At 36.7% G+C, this 22,508-nt stretch overlaps 1 protein-coding gene across 1 annotated transcript; it reads right to left on the reverse strand.

The window, feature by feature from the left end:
* Window positions 1-10,236: 10,236 nt before the first annotated feature.
* On the reverse strand, window positions 10,237-11,157 carry LOC141600517 (RNA polymerase II C-terminal domain phosphatase-like 4). The gene has a single exon (XM_074420759.1). It carries the CDS (start codon window positions 11,155-11,157, stop codon window positions 10,237-10,239), a length of 921 nt encoding a protein of 306 aa, XP_074276860.1.
* Between the last annotated feature and the right edge of the window lie 11,351 nt (window positions 11,158-22,508).

Here is a 22,508-nt window from a genome sequence, read left to right on the forward strand (position 1 = left end):
TCTGTTAACTTTTGTTAGTAATATTGCCTATGTGTCGTGAGGTTAATGTTAAAAAATGGTAATGGGTGAATTAAGTTATAGTATTTTCTTTTATAATTAATCGCCTCCATTTTTTCAATCCCCTTTAACATATACATCAAAAAAAAAAAACATCACCTCTACCACCTTAATCATCATCTCTACTACTGTAATCACCATCTCACCATTGCCTTGTTAGAGATTTGAGATTTGAGCTTTGATCCTCTGATCCTCCGTAGTATCAACAAATAAACCACAATTAATTTCAAAGACCCACAAATTGCTAAAATTTATCATCAACACCATCTATAATCCATTTTTAAAATTATCCTCAAAATCAATTTGAAACCAGATTTTTCATCTCAAACCTTAAGATTTAAATTGTTAAAAAAGGTGTTATTTTCTTTAACATTCCAAATTTACAAGCTCATTGAAACCCATAATTTACCAACCCAATTTGTTGGGCAACACCAAATATTTGTATCTATTTTGATACTCTTATGGTTGACTAATTATTTGGGTTTTGTGATGTTAAATTTGGATCATACTCTCTTCAATTTTGTCATTTGGGATGCTTGAGACGAATTTTTCAAGCCTCCTAAGACAATCGATGATATAATTGGTGGCGCGTAAAGGTGGTACAATGGTGTATTGAAGGGAGATCAATGGAATTTAAGGATAATGAATTCAGGATAGAGGAAATAGATAGGTTTTGGATTGATTGAGTAATGAGTTTTTGTGGTCTTGAGGAAATGAGTTCTTTTTTTTTACTGTATTTTTTTTTGAGGGGGAATGTCTAATGTTTCAGTATAGAAGTATAGAAAAGGTTAGCCGAATGATTAATTGTATGGTAAATGTAGTTAGAGGTAATAAATGACAAGGATGATCCATAATATGCAATCTTGACGGTTTTTTTTTTTTTTTTGGAAGAAAGGTGCATGATATAAATAAATTAACCAAGTACAAATACAATTACGGGTACATCACGGGGGGGGTTCGGGAGAAAGAGGCGTGGAAGCCAAAACAACGTCTAAAATACAAAGATCAACAACAAACGGAGGGGGAAGATCCCACTCAAAACAACCTAATAAGCTGCTAGAGTCCCTAATGGAATGGTGAGCAATGGCGTCTGCAACACGGTTGGCCGATCTCTTCTCAAACACAAGCTTCAAATGAGGGAAGTCATTGCAAAAGGGCCCTACACTCAAGAATGATGTTAGTAAACGGACCAACGGGGGCATTGGGGCATAAAATAGTGGTAACCGCATCAAGACAATCAGAAGCAATCAAGACATTGTTCACAAGGACTCCAGAGCGCAAGAGCCCATCTCGAATGGCTAGGATCTCACATAGGTAAGGGTTATGGCCAAGGAAGCGGGTGGACCAACCTAACACCCAGGAACCGAACTCGTCTCTGATAACACACCCCAGGCTAGCCGAAGAAGAAGAGGAGGAGAAAGCCGCATCAACGTTGGTTTTAAACCAACCAAGCGGCGGAGGGGCCCAGCTCAAAGGATAGCTAAAGGCATCATGGTGGGTAGTAATCGTAACAGGGGCATGGTGGGAACAGTCAGAGGCACGGGACCAGGTAAAAGATTGGGAGACAACAGAGGTGCAGAAGGTGGAGGGGGAGTTGTAGGAGGTAATAGGGGTGGAAAAGGTCAAATCACAGCGTCTCAGCCAAAGGCGCCAGAGGAAGAAGGTAAAGAGGGTAGTCCAGCTAGGAGGGTGAGAAGTGCAGTTATCGTAAATCCATTGATGGAGATCAGTGTCAAAAAAGGAATTAGAGACATTTAAAGTGGACCAAGAGTGGGAGGCGAAGGTGCAGTCGCGGAGAGCATGAAGTGAAGTCTCAGGTAAAGAGGGGTTAGGACACAGAGTACATGACGAACTGGGCAAGATATTCCTGGCAAAGAGGGAAGCTTTGTGGGGTAGTTTGTTCCACCACACAAGCCAGAGGAAAATCTTTATTCGAGGTTGGGTTGGAAGGTCCCAGAGCCAGCAAAGGTCGGAAGGGAAAGAGGGAGGGGTAAGATGGGGGATGGGTCGGCATAAGGAGAGATAAGTGTCGCTGACAGAGAATTTGCCTTTCGGAGCAAGGGAGGTGGAAAGGATATCAGATCTGGGGGTAGTTGGGATGGGAATGGTGAGAATGCTACTGGTGATGTGCTCGGGAAGGACGAAATCAAGGCAGCCAAGAGACCAAGTTCCATTGGATATAATGGAACAAAGTTTGGCAGAGGAGGAGGAAAGACTGAGAGGGCCAAGAACGAGGGTTCTAAGGGGGCCGAGGTCAAGCCACGGGTCGTCCCATAGGCTGATGGTGGAGCCATCTCCAATGGACCAGAGGAGATGGTTCTTCAGGATATTCCACCCTCGTCCAAGATTCTTCCAAATATGGGAGCCCCGGGAGAACGAGCGCCGGGAGGGTGTGCAGTATTTGCTGTGGATGGCCATGGCGGCAGTGGAGGAGTTATTAAGGAAGATCTTTGAACTGAGTTTAGAAGAGAGGGCATCATTTAGAGGCTCGGCGGCCCTAATCCCAAGACCTCCAAGGGAGAGGGGAAGAGTGACAAGATCCCAGTTGGCAAGATGGAGTTTGTGAGCGGATTGACTCGACCAGAGAAAATTCCGAGCGGTTTTGTCGATGTCGCGGAGGATGGAGGAGGGAAGATGGATGCATTGCATTGCATGGTTAGGGATGGCGTTTATCGTAGACGTGATAAGACAGATCCTACCAGCTCTAGAGAGGAACCGGGATTTCCAGGAGGCAAGCTTAGACTTTATGTTGTCCAGAATGAAATGGAGGTCAGATCGCTTAGGTTTCCTTCTGAGGAGGGGAAAACCAAGATAGGTGCCGAGGTTATTAGTTTTCTTGATGCCAAGGGCGTCTTCGAAGAGAGTGGCCTCAGAAGGGGGGGTGTGTTTGGAGAAGGTTATTTTGCTTTTAGAGCAATTTATTTTTTGACCAGAGCTGGAACAGAAAGAGAAGATAGTGTCTTGGAGGGCGCACAAGTTCCTCTCGGAGGTTCTGCCAAAGACCAGAATGTCGTCAGCAAAGAGGAGGTGGGAGAATGAGACACCGCCTTTTCCAAGGGGGAAAGGGGTCCACTCACTGCTATTGCAGGCTTGGTGAATGAGGCGAGAGAGGGCTTCCATACAAATGATAAAGAGATAGGGGGAGAGAGGGTCGCCTTGTCTAATTCCTCGAGAGGGAGAGAAGGTATCAAGGGAGGTTCCATTGAAAGTCACAAAAGCAGAGGCCGTAGAGATGCAGCTCAGAATAAGAGAAATAGTTTCAGGGTCAATGCTAATCGAGATAAGGCAGGCTCTGACGAAGTCCCACTCAAGTCTGTCGAAAGCCTTCTCAAGGTCAAGTTTAAGGGCAAACCAGCCAAGTTTGCTTTTTGAAGTGTGCATGGTGTGGAGGATCTCAGAAGCAATGATGTAGTTAGTATCAGTTCCTCTTCCAGGAATGGAGCTCCCTTGGTTAGGGGAAATCAGGGACGGCAGAAGGGGCTTGAGCCGGTTGACAATAATCTTTGTGACGGTCTTGTAGGTGGTGTTGCAGAGACTAATGGGTCTGAAGTTAGTGATGGACTGAGGGGAGGGGATCTTGGGGATGAGAGAGATGGATGTCTGGTTAATGGCATCAGGGATGATTTTTGAATGAAAAATATTTTGGATGAAAGGGATAAAATCAGTCTTGATGATGGGCCAACATTTCTTGAAGAATCCGGCATGGAAACCATCGGGCCAGGGGCCTTACTGGAACCGAGAGAGAAGAGGGCTTCACGAATGTCATCAGCAGAAGGGATCTGGAAGGTGGTGATGTAGGGGGGGGGGGGGCAGGAAGAGAAGGGTTACCTGGGGGAACAAAGTAGGCAATCACTTTGCCTGAAGTGAAGAGACTCGTAAAATAACTGGTGATGTGCTTATTCAAAGCCTCATGTCCAGTGATGACAAGGCCAACATCATTAGTAAGGGAGAGGATGCGATTGAAACTTCTTCTAAGGGTAACGGATTTTTGGAAAAAGGAGGTGTTGCGGTCACCATCAGTAAGCCAACTGATGCGGGACCGGTCTTTCCAATAAAAGTGTTCAAGGTCCAGGATGCAGTTGAGCTCCTGAGTGAGGGCATCATTAAGGCCGAGGAGAAAGCCAGAATTTGGGTGGATGCAGAGGTCACGCTGGACCCCAAGGAGCCGGGAGGAAAGTTTACGTTTCCTACTGGGAAGGTTTCCGAAGACCACACTTGCCCAGTCAGAAATAGTAAGACTAAGGTTAGATAGTTTAGTAGGGATACTATCAGTGAGGGAGGGCCAAGTGTGGGCGACAAGGGGGTAAAAAGATGGTTCACACGTCCAAAAGGATTCAAATTTGAAGGGTTTAATCACAGGGTGAAGGGGAAGGGAAGTCTTAAGAATAATAGGGCAATGGTCAGAAGAGAGACGAGTTAGATGATAGTTATGGGAGTTAGGGTAATGGTCCATCCACGCCTGGTTAACCCAAACCCGGTCCAGTCTTTCAAGAATGGGGTTGAGACGCCGCCTATTTGTCCAAGTGAACTTGGGTCCAGAGAACCCTATGTCAATAAGATTGCAAGAGTCAAGAGACGACTTGAAGAGGTTAACTCTATTAAGTTTAATACCCCTGCCCCCAATCTTATCGCTACTACTGGTCACTTCATTGAAATCGCCAAGACAGACCCATGGAAGGTCCTGGTTAGCAGAGAGGTTAATGAGGTCAAGCCACAAATTCTTTCTATTTCTAAACTTGGGGCTCGCATAAACAGCCGACAAAAGAAATAAAAAGGAGATATTCGGTACCTGGACCACCACATTGATCAATTGGTCAGTTTTGTTGAGGGGGGAGATGATTGCCTTTCCCGCATTCCATAGAATGATGATGCCACCAGTGAACCCCACCGGGTCCAAAATCTCATAGGAATCAAAAGGGAGCCTTCGCACAATGGCTAGGGAGTTGGGTGTACGCACTCTGGTTTCAGAGAGAATGACAATGGACGGGTTATGGGCATTGATAAGGTAGGACAAATGGTTCCGGAAGGAAGGTCTAGCAATGCCCCTACAGTTCCAGTATAAGATATTTATGTTTATGGGGAGGAGATACGGATAGGGGACATCAACCGAGTTTGACTGATGACCCGCGGCCTCTGCCCCGTTTGGGCCGTGGTTTTGGCAGTTTTGAAGAGGGCTGCGATTCAACCCCTGGAATGTTAACAGGAGCTCCCTGTGATCTGAGTACTTGGCTCGGTTCCAGCTGGTCCATAAGTCTAGAGCAGCCAACCTGATTGCTGTTCTGAAAATTACTACCGAGTTCGAGAAACTCGCTGTTCGGAGGTCTTTGGAGCTCAAACTCAATAGATAAGTTCTCCTCAATCGAGGCAAAATGGGTGTAGGATCCAACAGGAACTGGAGTTCCGGCGGTACCACCAAAGTGGGGTATAACATGTGCCACTCCTTGAGAAACCAAACCAGGAAGCATCTCAGGACCGGTGGCAAGGTCGGTAAGTCCGACAGGTCTGGCAGATGGGCAGGTTGAAGGCATCCTGACATTGATTTGGTGTTGATAAGACAAATGTTGAGGCAAGATTGAGGTGGGTTGGACGGTTTTGCGAGGATGGCTCGCAAGTTGTGGACGGTTGCTTGAGGCGAGACGAGGCGATGTTCTTGGGTGAAGGTGCTGTCGTTGATGAGAATTTCTGGTAGAGTTAGGGCAGGGGGTTGGAAGTACTCCACGGGAGTCGCATCCAGGGGAAAAAGGAGAATTTTTAGAGGGGCTCGGGTTGGGCAGGGGTTTTGGTTGAAGAGGGGGTTTGGTGGGAGGTAAGAAGAAGGAACCATTATGGTTAGGTAATTTTTGTGCTGGGTATGGCAAGACAGGGGAGGGTGGGGATTCATTTTGTTGTGATGGGACTTCTGCTGGTGTAGTGAGGGTCTTATTTTTAAAGGGGGGTAAAATGACAGGGGGGGTAAAGGAAAGTATAAGAGAGTGGTGGTAGTTTAAAAAGTTGGTCAAGGAATAATTTAGGATTGGGAAGGGTGATTTTGTGTCTAGTGTCAGGAAGGGAGTTAGCACGGGGAGGAAAAGATTCTAAAGAAAATGAATTTGTGGGGACAAGAGGAATTGAAGGTGGGGTTAAAGGCTGCACACTTTTGGCTTTAAATGGAACAATGCTCCAAATTTCAGTGGAGGACATTCCTTTATCAATTTTTTTATTAATATCAATTTCCGTGTTTCGGAAATCAGAGGGCACATGTACCTTGTTTTTTGAGCCCACGCTGCCCGTTTCCTTTGGACTCGTGCTCGTGCAACTTCCCCTGCAAAACCCAAGACAGGACTGACAATAAACTTGTTTATCCGCAAGCTTGACTTCCTGCCGAAAATTGCCGAGCCAAACTGACTCCGGGATGGGTTTGGACTGATCGAGATGGACAGAGATTCGGGCGAACCGCGCGTTATTCCGGTAGAGACCATTTGAATCGTACTTTATGAAGACCCCAATGGAGTTACCAATAACTCTAAGAATATCAACCCGATGATACTCAATTGGAAGTTCAGGTAGTATTAACCACGTAGGGATCGTGGTGATAGAGGCAGTAGAGGGTCGGAAATTAGGCGTCCATGGTTGAACATGGAGATAATTACCTTGGACAAACCACGGCCCGTTTTCCTTGATCCGGGAAAGCTCCGCAGCCGACTCAACTTTACATGAGTAAAACCCTTTTCCAAGCCCGATTAACTGAAGCTTGCTCTTGCAATTCCATAGCATTTTAACAGAGTTAGCAAGATGAATGGAATCGATTGATTTACCAGTTAATTTGATGATAATGGAGTTCTCCCATTTGGAGCGGATGGAAGACAAGACCTGTGGAGGTAAGACAACTGCTGGTTCACGCCTAGTGGCGGTTTTACCCGGGATTGGTGTAAATATCGGAAACGAATTTGGGGTAGTATTGATATTCGGATTGTGGGTTTTTGCATTGCTAAAAGATTGGGGATTTAGAATGGAATTTGTAAGGGCAGATTTGTAAGAGTTTGGGGTGGTTTGAGGGTGGTTGGGTGTTTGGCTAGGTGTATTTGAGGTGGTAGGAGATGTGGGGATGGTTGGGTTTTGGTTTGATTGATGTCGGGGTTGGGGGTCAGAGTGCGTGAGGCTCACAGATGGATGGATGATGGGACCGGTGAGGGAGGCGGCATGAATCAGATGGACGGGGTTAGGTGGTTTGTGATGGTGGTGGTCCGGTAGCAGGGAGGTTGAAAGAAGGTCACTCATATTTTTTATGTTTATGTGTTTATTTCTCTAGAACATCTTTCTTTCTCTCTCATTGTGATTTCTCTCATTTTCCTGGTCACATGGTTGTCTAATACACTGCAATCTTGACGGTTGTTAAGACAAAATTGTTAATGTTGGCCAAATTGTACCAAAAATGAAAGTTGAGGGTTATTTGGTGCACAAACTTAATTTTTTGGGTACCATGTGCAATGAGGCAAACTTCAAGGGCGCCATGTGAATTATCCGATTTGTCTATGATCATAAATGCATGATTTGTTTTTTAAAAAAATTAGAGCAAGCTCGGAAATGAAAAACTAATATTCATTGTTTTTCTTTTGGTTCAATTAAGCGCACTATATCACTGATGAGAATCGAATTCCCAAATTCATGGTTGGAGTAAAAGAGCTTTTATTCTCATATTCGTTGTTAAGTATACTGACTCTTCACCGTTACCTTTCTCCACAATTTTTAAAAAGCAAAAGTTGAATTCTCATAAATTATTTAATTCTTGTATATATTACTAAGCCGAGTTATTGTCTTATAACATTTAAATATATCGAGTTGTATATATGTATTTTACGATCTCTACAAGATAACAAGATCTAATTAATACATATTTTTCGACCTCCTAGTGGCAAGTTACTTAAGTATTGTCCATACTTTCATAGGGATATACAAGCCCGAGTGAATGTTCTTTAAAAATACACCACAGTTTGTAACATTCCAAAAACAATGTCGTCCACTACAATAATGATCAACAAAATCGTCCGACTCTTTGAACGCATAAAAATAAATATGCGCGTTCGGCCCAAATATATCGCAATCATAAAATGTTGGGAATAATACCTTCGTGTTGAATGTCCACGTCATGTTTTGATTTTGAGAAATTACTTGCTCGAAATGTACATGCTCGTGATGGCATGTATGTGTACAGTTTACTTTTATCGTTCCTAATGTTATCCAATTTGAAATTGAGACATGAAACTCTGCAATTGGAAAGAACGGTAAACAATTGGTGCATATTGGAGCTAATGTTATGGCTAACAACAACATGTAAACTATTGATTGGAGGAAATGATGTCTCATTTTGTCACAATAAAATGTTGACAATCAAGTGATTTTTGATTAATTATTAAATGGTGGTGAATTGTGTTATTGGATTGAATTGATAAACTTAATTAATTACAAGCATATATAAATGTGTAGCATATATAGGTGTTGTTTGGCCTAGTTTATGTGAAATAGCTTTTACTTTCTAGAATGAGTTTTTTCATAAACTACTTTTTGAAAAAGTTGTGGTTGTTTGACCTAACTTTTGTAAAAGTAGTTTCTTAACAAATTGATGTGTTTGGCCTACTACTGCTTTTTTTTTTTTTTTTAGTTTCCATAATCCTAAGAGTTTTAGGGAGAAGTAGAAATGAAGCATCAATTTGGTGCTTCTGTTTCTAGTAGCTTTTTATTAACTTCTGACTTTTCAAAAGTAGTTTTTTATCTCCCTAAATTATACTGTTTGGCCCAACTTCTACTTTTACAATTAGAATAGCACTTAGAAAGCTTGGCCAAACACCCCCATAATATATAACATGAAATTTAAATTTGGAGATCGAATTTGATTTGTCTCCCTACCATTTAGAGATTTGCGTAAATAATAACTTTGACTCGTAGACCCGATAAAAAAACGGTTTATTATTTCTTTTGTTTGTACTCGGATAAAAAGGGGGGAAATATAGCAAACCCATGACATTTAATCGATTATGTAAATTAGTTTGGGAGGAGATTATTATTAGTAATTTCTTTGTCCCGTTAATTATTTATCTCTGATTTTGGCACAAAGATCAAGGAAAGAGGAGAAGTCAATTATTAAATTACAAGTGAATCAAATGGAGTGTGGATGATCAAACTGCCCATTAAAAACATTCCTAAAACAGAAAGGAAAATAATTAACTAAGACACCCCAAATCGGTATATATATGTCTGGTTTTGACTTTTGAGTTTAGGTTTGTTATGAGATTTTTCATGATAGAATCTTTTAGGCTGTAAACGTAAATTGATTCGATTTAGGAAGCCTTTAAACCCCTTGAATTATCTCGTCGATTCGGGTTAATAGCGAAAATAGAAACCTATTGAAGGCCCTCTTCGACCGTATTCAGCTAGACTCGTAGGTTAAAGCCAAGTAGTACTCACCTGTTGCTCCTTGTGGATTTCGATCCTCGGTCAGATATCTCATGCATCAAAATAGATTTTTGTCTCAAATTAGTATGTATCAAAGTGAATAATAAATTGAAATTCACCATATGAAAATCATCTACTAGTAATAATAACCCTCTTCCTTAACACTCCCTCCGTCCCTATTATTAGTTTCTTAATCAATCACAACAAGTATTTTAATTAAAGATATAACTATTGTAATTCCCTTTATTCTTTTTATTATTATATGAGTATCAACAATCATATTAACATCCATAAATAATTCCTAACGGCGATTATCCTCAAAGTCAAATTAATTATTCCAGTCGTCACTTAGCTTGTTTATAATTACCTTTAATTAAACTACCTCACAAACAATATAAACGATAATAAATGATTTTGATGGAGAGAGTTCAACTTAATTATAACTCGTATATTCGGAGTATATTACGATGGAATGTAAATTGTATTATCAACTTTTAATCTCCCAAAAACATCTTCATTAGACAAACATCTTTTTTGACCTAGATATTAAAGCACCATGCATGCAAATATACCTATGATATTTAATATTAGTAAGGTTAATAACAAGAATTACAACTTATAACTCAATCTGCTCAAAGATTAATAATTAACATATGATTACAAATAAGAAAAACAACCATAATTACAATTAAAATACTTGAGTATCAACAATCATATTAGCAACTTTAATCCTCCAAGAAACATTAATAATTAGACTAAACATGGAGAATTGTTAACTGATGCCATCATCGTTGCATCTCTCTTGCACCTCTTTGTTACCGGAGCACGAAACCTTATGATAAAACGCCGGGCCTTCTCTTGTGGCAACCTTTTACATCGAGCTAACTCTTCATCGTCGTTCTTCTTTTGTTGTTCATGATCGCGCACTCTTTCAAGAACCTGCCTCACGTCTCTTTTCATGTATTCTACATCTCCGTTATTATCTTCATAAAACATTTGATGGATCATACTCAATGTACTCAAAACCCTCTTAAGCTCATCATCCGTTGTAACTATCTCATTATCAACTTCCCTTTTTCTTTTCTCGTCTTCAAAGAAACAATAAGGAGCAATCTTGATAACATTAGCCCTACAAGATTCCTCCCAAACATCTTCCCTATCATCAACGATCAAAACGTTGCGTCTATCCGATAACACAATATCAAGCCCTTTCTGCCCCTCATGAGTGCAATCCTCCCTACTAATAATCCTCTTCCAAAACATGGACGACCGACCATCTTGGTTCGCTGCAAGAGATAGTAAATCCGCCATAGTATGAGCATAGTCACGTGTCCCCATAGTATAAATTGACAACTCGAACATGTCACTAGCTTTCTTGAGGAACTCATGTACACCCGGCCGTAACTTGACTAATTTTGATCCATCTTCAACCTCGTGCAGCTCGCATGAGTCTTTCCTAACTCGTCGCTTGTCTTCTAACGTGAGTTTTTTAGTTCTTTTTGCATGGAGGAGGGTGTTATCCAAGTCGAGAATTAAATTCAACTTCTTTTGCCCTAGCACAGCTTGTGAGTCTTGATCTCGAAGCCGGTCCCTCGTGGAAAGAATTTTGGCCATATTAACTCGAAGTCTGAGACGAGAACACTTTTGCTCTTGCATGGTTTCTTGCTTCATCATTACGTAAAAAAGTTATTATGAATGTTATATAGTGATTGTGATTGTGTTGTGATTGTGAAGAAGGGTTTTGGAATTAAAAGGATAAAGTGGATGAAATTTGTGAGATGTTTTTAATTGAATTATGGATTAATTCATTTTTATATATATAATCATACAATGATTTGTTGTTAGGGGTTTTGATATAGCTTGTCACTAACGCACCGTCAATACCTACTCCGAATTAAGTTCGAAATTAAAAGCACTAATTAAGTTTAGGACAAGAAATTACGTGTAAATACAACGTAAAAAAAGCTTTAATACCAAAACTAATTTTTTTTTGTTTTCAAATACAATCAATACTATGTTATTCATTCCAGTGAATAATTTAAGTTTATTTTATTTTGTGAGGAAAATTAAAGCAAGTGTAAACTATTGCCTGAGGCAGAGGGAGTAATTGTAATTGGATATGACAAGTGGACTAATTGTTAGTTTACGTAGTAAATGTCACAAATATTTGGTTCTTACTCCTTCCATCCCAAAAATGAAATAAGAACAAATGATTGGGGTGGAGTAAATCTTAAGTAAGTGATGTACTCCCTCCATCCCAATCGTTTGTTTCCCTTTGATTGAAATATTACTTTTAATTAAAATATTTCTCATGAAATATAAAAAAGTAAATAAATAATTGAAAAAAAATAATACTCCCTTGTAGATAAGGAGTATATTTACATTCATCATTACAAAGTCTTTTTTAAATATTTTTTTAGTGAAAAAATAAATACGAAGGGTGAAAAACAGAGTTAAAGTGGTGTTTTAGAGACACTGCAAGTCAAATTAGGAAAATTATTTTGAGATAGATGGAGAAAGGTGTTTGACGTCTTTTAGTGATTACAATTACGTTTTGGGTATACTCATCTTTTAACGCTATTATTAGATGACAAGAAAAGAGGAGAGAGTTAATTGTTAGATGATAAGTATACCAAATTGAGTTTAGAATAACAAATTGCCCATCAAAAAAACATTCTAAATAAAAAGGAAAGCAACTGACTAAGACACCCAAAATAAATAGGGGAGTGCTAGGGCGACACCGGGTGTTATCGAGTTTCAGTAACACCCTAATAAAAAAACTATAAAAAACTTAAAAACTAAAAAGTAGTTTGCGTTTTTGCGCCAATATCGTAGGGATAAACCCGTAATTCACAATCTATTTATATTTAATAAAATAAAATATAAAAGATACTAATTCAAACTAAATTATATCCAATATTCCTAACAATGTGAAAACTAATCTATCTCCTCCATCTACCCAGTTTGATTTCCATGATCGCTAAGACATGTAAAGAAGAACACCATTGTTAATGTACACAATTACTGTTATTCTTCAAATCATAGCTTTTACCAATCAATGTCATTAATTTTTGTTTATTTGAAGATCTTTATTGAATATTGGGGGTATTCATCAATTGCCCAGTTCGGCAGTTCTAATGATAATGATATTGGAGTTCAATTGGTTACAAATTGGCGTGATAACAAATTGATATTTTAGTTATTTCTCAAATCTTTAATTATTGTGTAATTAATAATACTAGCCAGAGTTCCTAAATTGCCCTTCATTAATATTTTGTTTGAAATTCAAAATAGTTAATCAAATTACAATTTTATCCCGGGTGTTACTGAATTTGAGTAACACCCGGTGTCGCTATCTCATTTTTCATTTAAATAGATAAACAATTAACCAAAACGGAGAGAGTAAAACCTTTTCCACCAATTTAATTATTAGCTAGATAGACTAATAGATTAAAACCAAGTAGCAATCGCTCCTTGTATAAAATCCTCAATTTGTATAATCATTCTCATTCACTTGCGAGCTTCAATCATAAACAAATTCAAGAACAACTTGAATTTGTGTGCATCAGAGACTCAGATTGATAACAATCATAAACAAATTCATAAAGGCGATTGTTGTCAGAGATATATAACTGTTTTGTCTCGATCACTTGTTTACCTCTATAATTAAACTATATCATTCATAAACAATACTCTCCCCGTTCTATATTTTAAGCAAAGGGTAAACAAATGAATAAAACGCATAAAGTATTAAAGATAATTAAATGATTGATAAGGAAGAAGTACAATTTATAATTCAAATACTCATAACAAGAATTAGAGCTTACAATTCAATTAACTCAAAAGATTAACATATATAATTACAAACAAGAAAAACAACATTAATAATTACAATCAAATACTAAAGAATCATCAATCATATTAGCAACTTTAATCCTCCAAGAAATTAAACATTATCATTAGACTAAACATGAAGATTGAACTACTGACGCCATCATCGTTGCATCTCTCTTGCACCTCTTTGTTACCGGCGCACAAAACCTTTCAATAAAACGTCGCGCCTTCTCTTCTTCCAACCTTTTACGTCGAACTAACTCTTCTTCATCTTCCTTCTTTTGTTCTTCATGATCACGAACTCTTTCAAGAACCCGTCTCACATCTCTTTTCATATATTCTCCGTCTCCATTATTATCTTCATAAAACATTTGATGTATCATACTCAATGTACTCAAAACCCTCTTAAGCTCATCATCATCGTCCATTGCAATTATCTCATTATAATCAACTTCCCTTTTTCTTTTCCCGTCTTCAAAGAAACGATAAGGAGCAATCTTGATAACATTAACCCTACACGATTCCTCCCAAACATCATCCTTATCATCAACGATTAAAACAACTCGTCTATCCGATAACACAACATCAAGCCCTTTCTGCCTCGCCATGGTACAATCCTCCCTACTAATAATCTTCTTCTTAAACATGGACCGACCATCTTGGTTCGATCCAAGAGCTAGCAAATCCGCCATAATACAAGCATAATCACGTGTCCCCATAGTATAAATAGACAACTCGAACATATCACTAGCTTTCTTGAGAAACTCACGTACTCCCGGCCGTAACTTGACTAATAATTTTACTTCTTGTAGTTCGACCTCGTGTAGCTCGCACGAGTCATTCTTGATGCGCCGCTTGTCCTCTAGCGTGAGATTTCGAACTATTTTTGCATGGAGAACTATTTTTGCATGGAGAAGAGTGTTAGCCCTAGAATGGCTCGTAAGCCTTGATCTCGAAACCGGTCCATTGTTGAAAGAGTTAGACTGACGTTAACACCGGGACGAAGGTAGTTGACGGGTACGATGGTAAGATCGTGACAATCGGCTTTGTGAATCTTGCATGAGATGCATTTGCCTTCCAAGAACACATTATGAAAACATTGCTTAACTTCCATGGCCTCTTTTAATTGTAAATTAGGGTTTGTGAATGAATATAATAAAACGAGAAATTGATTGTAGTTTTTTGTAAGATGATTTGTTGAATCATGGATTTATTGTTTATATTTATATTTGATGTTATACTTGATGAGCAAGTAATGATTTCGAGGTTGATCAGGTGTTCTTTGTTGTTAGGTTAATTTAATTTAGGAAATTTTCAAATTATGGAAAGTGCGTCATAACTATTTGAGAGAATTATGGAAAGTGCACCTCCTTCAGCAAGTGCAGTACATAGTACGAGTAATAAAGAAGTAACGTGAGGACAACGCAATACAACCGTGTAACTCAGAAATTAATATGTTACAAATGACTATTCGTTACAATTCAATTATTATTTGGGGAGGCTTTATATAAAAATATTTTTGTAAGTTTGATTATTTACAATTCTTATTTATGAAAATTGGTTAAAACACCACTGAGTGATATCGGAATACTCTACTAGTACAAATCTAACTAAAATAAATATAAATATAACTTATATTTTGAGCCAATCATATGGGGTAAAACTATAATTCACGGTTTTTCTTCTTTCCAACCAAAATAAATACTCCGTATAACTAGACTCTCTAAGGACATATATATAAACAGATCCAAATACATTAAATAAAATAAGGGTGAAATGTCTAGTAAATAACAAGATGTTTGTCCTATACATACAGGTGGGTAGTGGGTTAGTATTTAAGTATTTAACTTGTCTTAAACTTAGGACAACTATTTCTGTATTAAACGAGAATTTGCGAAATATCACATTGAGTGTATCGTTTTCTCACCAACGCACTTCACCTAAATTTTAACTTTCATATACTTGAAAATCCCAGGTGTGCGTTCACCCATGGACGATTTTAAATGAGAATTTATGTCAGCCGACTCCAAATCATTTTGGGATTAAGGTTCTGATGTTGTTGTTGTATATTTGAAAACCCCAATCGCAAAACATATATGTGCCCGTTCTCATTCCATTTTAGTCCCGTCTTTTTTTTTGGCAACAAGTCCGTCGTTTTTTAATGATTCAATCATGGTAAAATATATTCTTAAACATATAATTCAATAACATGATTAAATTTCGGATAAAAACGAAATTTTTTATTAAATATATAACACTTGATCAAAGATTACATAGTTGCTTACATCTTTGATCAACTTTGTACCTTAAACACATTTAAATCTCTTGGATCCCAATGTGTTACAAAGACAAATTTATCCATCTCAAGATTCTTCAAATAGGCACCATCATATGTAATATTCCAAAAACAATGTCGACCACCACCCTTATCGATGAATTCATCCGTCTCAGTAAATACAATGAGACCCCTCATACGCCAATTTGACCTATCAAAGTCACAATTATATTTTGTTCCGAAGATTAATTTAGTTTTAAATGACCATGTAAAATTACCATATATTGGAATCGTTTGCCTGAAATCTTGATGTTGGTACGAAGAGTAACAATGTACGTTTAACACTTCATTAGGCATTCGGTTTGAAATAATTATATGAAATCTTGCAAATTTAAAAAAAGGTGCAGAATTGGTGAATAATGGTGTAAATGTTATGGCTAATAATATGCATGCGATTGATTTGTATAGGAATTTCATTTTGCGATGATTTTGATTTTATGAGTGTTGATTGAGTGAAAGAAAGATTGTTCGAAGGGTTTAATTTATACTACGTGTTGAGTAACAATAGTTATTGTGTAAGACCGTGAGACGGACCAATTGTGTAAATAGCAATAAATGAACAACGTTTTTACAAAATAGACCGTCTCATAGTATAAGACCGTTTTATATTCTATAATTTGAGGTTGAGAAAAAGGTTTCAAAAGAAAACTTTATGAATTTCCTATATTACTTCATATTTTTTCCCTCGTTTTTCTCTTGGTATTTACTCCCTTTACATTCCCTTTATCCTTGTTTTTCTCCTTTTATTAATTACATTCACATTCACAAAAAATAGCTGGGAGAAAAAGTAAGAGAGAAAATGTCTTGTTTAGATTCGAGCTCAAAAGCTTAGAATTTGGATATCAAACCACTATGGCAAGGAAGTGTAAATGATAATCCCTCCATCCCTTTCAATTATTGTTACAGTATTTGGTTTTGGCACAAAAATCAAGGAAAAATTAAATGACAAGTGAAACAAATTAATTGTGAATGACAAATTATTCATCAAATTCGTTCTTAATATAGAAAGTACAACAATTCACTGAAACACCTCAATATAGAAAAGGACAACAAATGAGCGGGATGGGGGGAGTATTTTACTACTCTATTATATATATTTATTTATTTTTTCTGAAACCTACTCGGGCTATAGCCCAACGCAAGTAGCCCGGCCTGGATCCGCCCTTGAGTATTTGAACAATTAAAGTATCAAATTTAGTTTCAATTTATAGATTATATATATCAAAATTCAAATGTAGTACATATGGTTGTGTAATTCATGAGTTTTATAATAAAGTTTTCGAGTTTGTTTTTAAAGATTATGAATTACTATAAAGTTTTTGAGTTCGTTCAGTTAAACACTAAGTTAAAAAAAAAAAATATTGCTCAAAAACTATACAAATAATTATATAAGTTCAGTTAATTTGAAATTTTAAATTATACTTCCTCCGTCACGGTCAATTGTTGTCCTTTAGTTTTGGCACAAAGATCAAGAAAAGAGGAATGAGCCAATTACTAAGAGCATCCGCAAAGGTGAGGCTCCCCATATTTTCTCTTTCCTTTTCTTATTCGTCCACCTCATTTTCCACTAACTTTTTCATTTACCCTTCCCATTTCATAATTACATCTATGCAACAATGGGGTCCCCAATTCACACACAAAAAATTGGGAACCTCTCCAAAAGTAACACAAATTACCTTACTTTTTTTTGGGGGAGCTCCTCTAAAAACAGTGGAACCCCAAATGTTGGGGAGCTTTGTGCAACAATGAGGAGCCCCATATGAGGAGAGAGGGGACATATGGGGAGGCACCTCCCCACCTTTGCGGATGCTCTAAATGACGAGTGGAACTAATTGAGTGTGAATGATCAAATTGTTCATTAAGTTCATTATCAAAATAGAAAGAACAACAACTTACTGAGACACCCAAATATGGAAAAGGACAACAAATGACCGGACAGAGGGAGTAACTTATAAATTTTGAAAGTTGAGAAAACTACATGTAAACTCAAGTTCTAAAAGGAGTCTGATGTCATACATCAGGTGTGTGTTCCTTTTTATCATTTTGTTCTAGAAATCAAAAAATAAATTGTTACTTGACTAATAAACGACGAAACATATAAATAATACTACAAACAGAATAAATTTCTTTAAGAAATAAAGAAAGAAAATTTTCGACAAATGAATAAATATCATGAAAGAGGATGAAATATTTATTATTGGATTCCACATTTTAATTTTAATTTGTTGGAACCCATATTCGCACAAGTACAGAATTACCGGTCTTAATATTTTTTAGAAAGGCACCTTCATACGTAACATTCCAAAAACAATGTCGACCACTAGCTAGTAAATTTTATGATCATATTATCGTTTTAACTTACGTAAGTGCTAATTTCGCACATAAGTTTACTCTATTCCACGCATTCTTCCTTATTATGCCCTAACTATACTGCGTACAATTTGTTGTTTTAAAAACAATTAGGGGAAACTCGAAAATGAAAACCTATAATTAAAGATGGGCTATTAATTTGTCTACATAAATGCATGATTTGTTTTTTAAAAAAAAAATTAGGGGGAGCTCGGAAATGAAAAACTAATATTTATTGTTTTTCTTTTGGTTCAATTAAGCGCACTATATCTCTGATGAGAATTGAACTCCCAAATTCATGGTTGGGGTAAGATAGCTCTTACCGCTTGAGTTAACTCTTATTCTCATACTAGTATACATCCCGCGCAAATGCGCGGTTTTTCAGATAAGAATATTAGAGAATTTAATAATTATACTATTGATATTTAACTCCATTTGAAATTTAATTATAAAATTTACTATTAGTACTTTGTATTAAGAGCTAGAAAAGAGATTGTCCAACACTTTTACTCCGTATAAGATTGTCGATTTTACTAAAATTATTTTATTAACTCTGTTTTAAGAAAACATTGTTTTAAATTATATCACTATATCCACTGAAGTCGTTATTAAACAATTAAAAAAAAGTAACCAAAATTTAAGTTTTCGTATAGTAGGGAGCAAAGACAGATATTAAGTTAAAGTGTAAAAAAAAATATCATAAGCAAGTTTTTCTTTTAGAAGTAATAACAATTTATGAATACTCTAAATATATAGTACGTTTGTATAAAAAGATAGAATAATAGAATTAATAAGAAAATGTTTCCTAAAAAAAAGTTCTTGGTCATAATGTTCAGTTTTAGAAATAATAATAGTAAAATATTTATATCACGTTGTGCATATAATTAGTGCAATTGCATGTATGTAACAAAATAAGAATATCCCGTTAATATGTCTATGCAAGTTAAAAGAATATTATCCCCTTTTTTAAATGGTATAGAATAATTTATTGTATGAAATTAATTAGTATGGTCCAGTTGTAGATATGATATTATGAAGCCCATTTATAACTTAAGTCGAAATTAATCAGAATGGCCCAGTTGTACATATGATGTTATAAAGCCCACTTAAAGCCTAATTCATTTAGGCGGAAAAATTTAAGAGATCTCTTATTCTTTTAGTTTAAGGGGGATTCGTTGTTAATTATACCGACTCATCTTCACCGGTTACCTTTCTCCACAATTTTTAAAAAGCAAATGTTGAATTGTCATAAAGTATTTAATTCTTGTATATATTACTAAACCGAGTTATTGTCTTATAACATTAAAATATATAGAGTTGTATATATATATATTTTGTTGGTGATTTAAGAGTAATTACCGGTTTCATTTTGCGTAATTAAGGTTGGTTCGTTAGTGGGTAATTTCTGAATAATAAATTGCAAGTTCGGGAAAATACGGAGAGTATACTTGCATAATTATTTACGGAATTATGGTTTAGCATTCGGACGAATGACTATGACGGGGTCTCGCTTCAGAATAACTAATTAAATATCGCGGGAAACGGAACTTAATTCCGTGTCTACACTGGAAAGATAATTAATTAATTTAAGGGAAAACTAATTCAATGTATTCCTGGTTTTGAAGAGTTGCAACTCTTCAGAATAACTTCCCTCCCTTCCCTGTTTTCCTCTCTATATAAACAAAGAGGAAGAGAAGAAGCATATACAGAAAATTCTTCAGACATCAACAAACGTTTAACAAACTACACACAATATTTCTATATTACGTCTCTGATCTTTGAGTGCCAAAGACAGAGGGGACCGTCTTATCTCAGTAGAAAAATTCGGTATAACCCAGGCACAAGAATAAGGGTCGAATTATTCTATTAGGAAAGCAAGAGTCGATTCGGTCTGTATTTGTTTGTCAAATTTATTGTTCGTAATAATCAATCCCCTAACATATTTTACGATCTCTACAAGATAACAAGATCTAATTAATACATATTTTTCGACCTCCTAGTTATTTCAAGTTACTTTAGTATCATCCATACTTTCATAGGGATATACAAGCCCGAGTGAATGTTCTTTAAAAATACACCATAGTTTGTAACATTCCAAAAACAATGTCGTCCACCACAATAATGATCAACAAAATCGCGTGACTCTCTGAACGCATAAAAATAGATATGCGCCTTTGGCCCATATATATCGCAATCATAAAATGTTGGGAATAATACCTTTGTGTTGAATGTCCATGTCATGTTTTGATTTTGAGGAATTGCTTGCTCGAAATGTACATGCTCGTGATGGCATGTATGTGTACAGTTTACTTTTATCGTTCCTAATGTTATCCAATTTGAAATTGAGACATGAAACTCTGCAATTGGAAAGAACGGTAAACAATTGGTGCATATTGGAGCTAATGTTATGGCTAACAACAACATGTAAACTATTGATTGGAGGAAATGATGTCTCATTTTGTCACAATAAAATGTTGACAATCAAGTGATTTTTGATTAATTATTAAATGGTTGTGAATTGTGTTATTGGATTGAAATGATAAAACTTAATTACAAGCATATATAAATGTGTAGCATATATAATATTTAACATGAAATTTAAATTTGGAGATGGAATTTGATTTGTCTCCCTACCATTTAGAGATTTGCGTAATTAATAACTTTGACTCGTAGACCCGATAAAAAAAAAAGTTTATTATTTCTTTTTATTTGTACTCGGATAAAAAAGAGGGGGAATATAGCAAACCCATGACATTTAATCGATTATGTAAACTAGTTTGGGAGGAGATTATTATTAGTATTTCCTCTATCCCGTTAATTATTTGCCTTTGATTTTGGCACAAATATTTAATCGTTGAGTCTAATAAGTTAAAATTAATAAATATAAATAATTGAATTTAGTTTAACCTAAGTTTATTTATGAGATTTAAAGGAAAAAAGGAGAGTCAATTATTAGATGACAAGTGGATTAAATAATTAACTAAGACACCCCAAATCGATATATATATATGTCTGGTTTTGAGTTTAGGCTTGTTATGAGATTTTCCATGATAGAATCTTGTAGGCTGTAGCGGGTTGTTTTGCCCTTCTTTGTTGGCCAACAACGTAAATTGATTCGATTTAGGAAGCCTTTAAAACCCCTTGAATTATCTCATCGATTTGGGTTAATAGCGAAAATAGAAACCTATTGAAGACCCTCTTCGACCCTATTCAGCTAAACTCGTAGGTTAAAGCCAAGTAGAGCTGATCATGGGTCGGGCCTATGCGGGCTTGGGCTGGGCCGGGATGATAAAAATGGCCTACATGTGCGGGTTGGGCCAGACCGGGCCAAATGAGAGGGCCTATTTAGCGAGCCCAAGCCCGGCCCTTATGGACTAAATCGGGCTTTTTGGCTTAAATGGGCTTTTCGGGCCCTAAAATTTACGACTTACCGAACGAGATAAGTAGTATAATACCTTTAACTTGTACTTTAAATGTGCACTTATTATAAAAAAATCGTACAAAGTATGATAAAATACATATGAATTAATCTCTAAAAATAGAATAAAAGACAATCATCGACACATTATAATGCTTAATCATATATAGTAGATTTGATTTATGTTACGTGAACATCGCTTTTAAATCTCAATAAATATATACATGAGTTTATATAGAATTATATATAAAATTTACGCTACTTAAACAAATTTTATAAGAAAAATATTCCTTAATTAATAAATATGGGCCGGGCCGGGCCAAAATTTGGGCCAAACGCTTGGCCCAAGCCCGGCCCAAAAGTACATTGGGCTTTTTTTTGATCGGCCCATTGGCTTTTTTCGGCCAAAATAAAAGGCCCAAGCCCTTTAAAAAAGAGGGTTGGGCCGGGTCGGGCCAATGAACTTGGGCCATTTGATCAGCTCTAAACCAAGTAGTACTCACATGTTGCTCCTTGTGGATTTCGATCCTCGGTCAGCGATATCTCATGCATCAAAATAGATTTTTGTCTCAAATTAGTGTGTATCAAACTGAATAATAAATTAATAATCATAAACAAATTCTTGATGGTGAATTGGTAATTGTCGTCAAAGACCAATTCACCATATGAAAATCATATCATCTACTAGTAATAATAACCCTCTTCCTTAACACTCCCTCCGTCCCTATTATCACTTTCTTAATCAATCACAACAAATATTTTAATTAAAGATATACAAATAATTGGAATTTTCTTTTTTTTCCATTTATGATTATTTGAGTATCAACAATCATATTAACAATCATAAATAATTCCTAACGGCGATTATCGTCAAAGACAAATTAATTATTTCAATTGTCAACACTAGTAGAATTATACCCTACGGTGTCGGTTGTAATAACCTTACAGTGACGGTTTCTTAACGACGTGATTGCTGGGGTCATATTTTTTTTGTGTCGGTTGTAAAACTGTCACTATACATAAGGTATGGTGGCGGTTGTAGTTCGAGAACCGCCACTATAGGGTTACTTATGGTGTCGTTTTTCA

Source organism: Silene latifolia, chromosome 9 (assembly GCF_048544455.1).
Source record: "Silene latifolia isolate original U9 population chromosome 9, ASM4854445v1, whole genome shotgun sequence".
Lineage (NCBI taxonomy): Eukaryota > Viridiplantae > Streptophyta > Magnoliopsida > Caryophyllales > Caryophyllaceae > Silene > Silene latifolia.